The sequence below is a fragment of the Loa loa genome (genome assembly GCF_000183805.2).
Source record: "Loa loa unplaced genomic scaffold supercont3.59, whole genome shotgun sequence".
In the NCBI taxonomy this organism is placed as follows: Eukaryota; Metazoa; Nematoda; class Chromadorea; order Rhabditida; family Onchocercidae; genus Loa; species Loa loa.
The window spans coordinates 283,413-289,556 of NW_018108239.1; the positions used below are offsets into that span (position 1 = coordinate 283,413).

At 24.1% G+C, this 6,144-nt stretch overlaps 1 protein-coding gene across 1 annotated transcript; it reads right to left on the reverse strand.

Annotated features, from left to right (window-relative positions):
* Positions 1 to 730: 730 nt before the first annotated feature.
* On the reverse strand, positions 731 to 3,049 carry LOAG_11779 (hypothetical protein; the record flags this gene model as incomplete). Its single annotated transcript, XM_003147296.1, has 4 exons — positions 731 to 856; positions 1,481 to 1,565; positions 1,626 to 1,668; positions 3,004 to 3,049. Coding segments are annotated over 4 exons (300 nt in total), but the record flags the coding sequence as incomplete, so codon positions are not given.
* Between the last annotated feature and the right edge of the window lie 3,095 nt (positions 3,050 to 6,144).

A 6,144-nucleotide genomic window follows, 5' to 3' on the forward strand; every position in this document is an offset into this window, starting at 1 on the left:
GGGTTATTAAATGTTAAATTTGTAAATTTAGTAAAAAGGGGGTTTATTTAAAATGGTTTAAAAATTTTGTAAAATTTAGTAAAAAGGGGTTATTTAAAATGTTAAATTTGTAAAATTCAAAATACTTCTTGATAAATTTTTATTATTTGTTTATTATTTTTTAAAAGAAAGAGAAAAGTGACCCATTTTAATGAAATCATTCCAGTTTTTCCTAAAAGAATTAATTACAATTAATCCTTCCCAAGTGGTGTCAACATAAAGTCTAATTCACAACAAAATTTTCAAATAGAAATTGCAATAATATTTATTAATGAATTTTACTTGGAAGAAAAAGAAATTGTCTTTTAAAAAAATAGCTAATCAACAGAATGAATATAGCTTACTTTTATGCAGAAAAGTCGATGGAGACGTTTAGAAAGAATAAGGTATTTTAAAGGCCTTGGCCTTAAATATCTTCCAGTTTTGCATCCCTTTTATTTTATTGTTTTTTTATTGCCATTACATAACTGTTATTTGTAAAAGATATTCATTTCTAGAAATAAAACAATTTTTTCTCAAATAAATTATTTCAGTTAAGCAAATGACAAACATCGAACTATCTTTGCTAAAATACTTTCGTCGGTTTTTTTCTTTTCTTTAGCATATAATATTTGAAAATAATTTTTTTCGTCTTCTCGCTTTTTTTTTTTGAAAAAAAATTCAATTTTTCAAAATATTCTCTCCAAATGACCATATTTCCTTTGATTGATTTCGTTTCGTTCTTCATTTTCTTTCGTTTATTTTCCGAATATTTTTTGACGATAATATTTAAGCCGAAGTGGAATAAGCCAGCACTCATAATGACGACAAATTTCATCTAAATGTCACATTTCTCAAAGCCAATTCAAAATTAAAACGAATAACTTTTCTCTTTCTATTTGAAATATTGATAAAATTTGGGGCTATAATTTTATTTTTCATTTTTTTAAAAACAACTTCGCAGACTTTCGCACATCTCTTATCACTTTTATCAAAAATTTGATCAAGTTTGCAAGATGTCATCGTAATCATTAGGTGAAATAAAATATAAAATAAGCAAAAAAGTGTCGTAAAGTAAATTTAATTGCACTGTATCAAATCAGTTGTCACATATTACTCTTTACAAAAGGTATTATTTAATCGATAATACTTTGAAGAAAATTTCCTTTGAAATTTAAAAAGTCTAACAAATTGCTTAAAGCCTTGTTGAAAAACTATTAATTCTTGAAGTTTTTAGAATTATTTCTGAAAGAAATTTAATTGTTTGAATTTTAAGGAATTGCTATTAACGAAATACTTTCCAAATATTATTTTACATACATTCCATTCAATCAATAACTATACAAAGCATTCTGAAATGCAACAAATAAAAGTGTACGATTACATGCTTGCATTTGTCTGCATACTTGCATGCATGCATTTGTTCATCCAATTACATGCTTGCATTGATTTACATACTTACATTCTTGTTTTGTCTACACAATTGCATGCTTGCATTATGGCTTGTACTTCTGATTGCCAAACAAAAGTGGATAGTTATTGTAAAACTAAAAACTATAATATACAGATTTTAGGAAACATTTCATCCGGAATGCAATGAAAAGAACCTTTTCCGGTATTGAATCAAATTAACATTATTGATTGACATTACTGAAATTGACATTATTGAAAAATTTTTAATTAATATTATTGAAAGAAAAAATTATCTTTCCTGCAATTGTGGTTTTTCGTTTACAGTTTCTTTTCATCTAATCAGTGATAAGCTTACTGATAACAAAGATCCATGATGAGACATGCATACGTAACGGATTATTTCATCTTTTCCTCTTCGCTTCTTTTTATTAAGTATTAAAAAAATACAAAATTTCAAATTCTTTGTATGCAACGTCTTGAAATATTTCAAAAATTTTGATTTTTTGATAATTCTATTTAGCTAACTAACAAAGTGAAAGAAAACTGATTACTTCCTTCTGTTATTTTTGTGCTTAATTAATTTTGCATCCATTGATTTCAATAATTCTCAATAAGGTATGATATTTCAACACACATGTAATTTTTAAATTCATTTTAAATTGGCTAATAACTTGTTTAGTTTTTGAAAAATTTACGAAATTTTTTTTGGAAAATTTTGAAAAAAACTTTTTTGAATTTGTTTCTGGAAATTTTCGAAATTTTTCATGCAAAATTAAGATAAGTATGATGTGAATAAAATTTAAAATTACCCAGAGCATATGTCGTTCTCCTCCATACATAATAAAAAATACTTTCACATCCCTTTTTTTGTCAACCAAAAGAAATTAATTTAACATTCTGAAACAATTTCTTTGTTTTTTAAAATGATAACAGTCATTCTAAAATCGGAATATGATTCGGAACTGGACTATCAGGCGTGTAGCAAACTGCTATCACCCACAGTTTCATAACTCCATTGATTTACCCATAATTCATAATTCATCAATTTACCCAAAATTTCATAATTCAATTATTTGCCCACAATTTCGTGATTCATTGATTTATATCTGTAATCGATTCTACGATGACATAAATATTGCAGAAATAAAAGAGAAAATGACGAAAAAGTACTCAGGCAACTTAAATGTGACATCAAAAATAACTTAATGAAATATTGTTGATTTTCATGATAAAAAGAAGGCTAATTAAATTTTGCATATATATATTTCATTTAAATGTGAAATATTCATTTCCCTTTAATTAAGTAAATTTGAGATAAAACTTCACTTCATACTCTCACATCAACTTTATCATTTTAAATTAGATTGAAATGTGAAAAGTGCCTCGATAAAAATAAATCTTGCCAATGCTAATCGATAATAATATATTCAAATAGAAATTTCTAAAAAATTCTGTTGGGGAAAATTCCTGAAATTTCTAAAATTTCATATTCTATAGAAATAAAAAAAATGGAAAAAGGCACGAAACGAAAAATTTACCAAAAGTTCATGAAATAAGTTTCTCTAAACAAACTGTTCTCAACACAGTAATGCATAATTTTGTAAATTTGTGAAAACATTGTAATTAAAATTAAAATTAAACTCACAAGTACAATTGTTCTAGCTGCTCAAAATCATTTCCAATAATTTCCAATATTTTTCCTCTCCCAAACTTATTTCCTTTAATTGATTGCTATGATAACAATATGTGTTGCTATGGAAAATTTTTTTATGGGAAGAATGACAATTTAAATTATTTCTAAATCGATCAATCTGCTGCTTTGTCAATCAATGTGACAGTATTATTGTCGTGTAAGTTCAAATTAGATTAATTAAATTAAATGGCTGGCTAATTTATTCGACACTTTTCCATGTATAACTAACAATCATTTATTATTTATTATACAAACAAGCTTTATCATCTACTTTCAACCAATGATATTATTTTTATTAGTAAATAATTAGTAAATAATAAAAGCAAATAATAAAAGTATTAGTAAATAATAAAAATATTAGTAAGTAATAAAAGGACAAACTTATCCTTTACAAAAAAAGAGGGAAGATTGAATTATGTTTCAATAAATATGGTAATAACTTTATTGATATTTTAATAGATTCATTCTACTTCTATTTTTCTTAACCTTTGACCCTCCTCCATTTAGTTTGTATTTCAATTTACAATGGTTTTTCCTGAATGGATAAAATATCAACAATGCAAATTGTATTGCATTTTCTAAAAGAAAGTGTAAACAGAACATTTTAATTGGCACTAATTTTCCTTAAAAAATGCTAATATTTAAGAAAAAAAAATTTATTTACCTAATAATATTCGTTTGTTCTGTTTTTCATCAATGCTAGCATAAAGAAAAATTATGCATTTTTATGGATAAGCGGATAATTACATATGGTATGGCCAAAGTGGAATTATATGTCCTATAACTATGAATAATTTATCACAATCACAGTCAAGTGGAATTTATTGTAAATTTAGCCAAAAGAGATTTGATTGCAAATTGCATGTCATACAGCCAAACGGACTTTGTTTCAATCAAATAGTACCGCATGGATCAAATGTAATTTATTTCATCCCATAACTATAATAATTATTTTAGTGTCACTACATAAATTATCAATTACCTTTATCACCTTTATCACCTTTATCAATTACCTTTATCGAGTTAGTTTATTAACAGGTTACTGTCAATTATCTTCCACATTCTACCAATTATTTCGTGATTATTTGTCTCAACTTTTTCACCCTTTTCTTCTTTCGAATGATAATTTTAACGAACTAATAATCAGCAAATGATATCTTAGTCAAGAATTCGCTTTTAATTTGACAAATTGACAAAAAGAAACAAATTTTGTAATTTATGAAAAAGAATGATTAGAAGAAGGAAAGATTTGCGAATTAAAGAAATCTGTTTAAAAACGGAACAAATAATTAATTTTAAACTTTTTGTCATAACAAACTTAACGAGAAATTAAATATTTGTTTTAATATGAAATGCAATAAAAAATCAAACATTCGCTTCGAATAAAAAAAAAAGATTTTGTTGACAAAAAATGTCTTTGAAAAAAAGACAAAATAAAGTTGGATAGATGCTACTTATGAAAAAAAAGATAATAGGAGCTGAAGTTTTTAATAATTTCAATAGAATTTATAAAATATTTGAAACTAATTTTATCACATACCTGTTTTTTTCCCATGCTACAATAGTTTATCAAATAAATTTGCAGTTGGAAATTTTTGAATTCAATTTTTTTTTGTTTTATTTTAAATATATTTTCAATTTTTTAATATTTATCTATTTTTCCGTATTACTTTTCGTTTCAATTTTTTTAATATTTGTAATTTAGAAAAACTACAATTCATTCATTCTTTTTTTACTTACTGCTACTATTTCTTGTATCTTTCAGTTCCAAATGATATGAAATATCAAAATTACGTGAATAAATGAAGTAAAAAAGAGAAAACTCACCCGTTTATATGGATGAGAAAGTTCACAAATTCATTTTCTATCTTTAATTTTTTTATTTATTAAATTGAAGCAATGTTAATTCGGCAAACTTTATGAAGAAATGGTAGTAAATCTTATGTTCAGGACCACAAATTTTGAAAAACTTAAATTCTATTTGTGATTAAAAAAAATTGTGGATATTTTGATAGAAATACAAAAACGAAATTGTTGACGACATGAAAAAAGTAATGTCGAGATTTCAATTCTGTTAAAAGCTTGCCTTAGTGTCTTCTTTTCAAGTCTAAATATAAAGGGAAGATAATCGTGAAGCTAAATGATTTAAACTTAAAAAAGGATTTATAATCAAATTTCAGAAAAGAAAAGGGCAAATTGATTGGAAGAAGTTGTAGCAATCAAAGAAAAACATTTGTAACATAATTATGATAAAAATATAAACCATGGAAACGAAAATTTTTAATATTATCAAAATTTATTTGTTAAAAGTTCACAATACATTCATTTCTAACTTCAAGAAAATATTTTTTTATTGCCAATTTCTTAAATTAATTTACTTTAATATAATTCAAAAATAAAAACTACAATTAGCTCGCTACAAGTTATCAATAGGAATAGAAATAGATATGATATAATTATTATCAATATGCTGGGCTATTACTATATGCAAAAAATTATTTACAAATATATATTTGGAATTATTTAATTACTAAATTATTCAGCAAATCTATCAAAGATGAAAAAGATTATTACATTTACTGAAAAAAGATTAATCATATTGTTTTGAAATCTAAGGTTTATTTTTAAATATTCAAAAAAGGAATACTGGCCCATTTAATCATTTATCGAATTTTGTCCAAGCTTAAATATTTATTAAAGCGAGTTAATTATTGAAATTGTGACATCATACAATTTTTGATGAAATGTATAAATAAAACAAAACAAATTTTAATATTTTTCACTACGCAAATAATAGGAACACTGTAATAGAAGATTTTAAAGCATTTTCAAAATTTTGATAAAATCCAAAAGTTCCAATTAATATTAAATGCGACAAAATTTACTGCACAATTTTACGTGCACGAAAATTTTTCAAATTTCCATTTATTATAGCGAATTTGCAGTCTAAAATTAGTTATTATTATTATTATTATTATTATTATTATTATTATTATCTATTATTATTATTATTATTATTA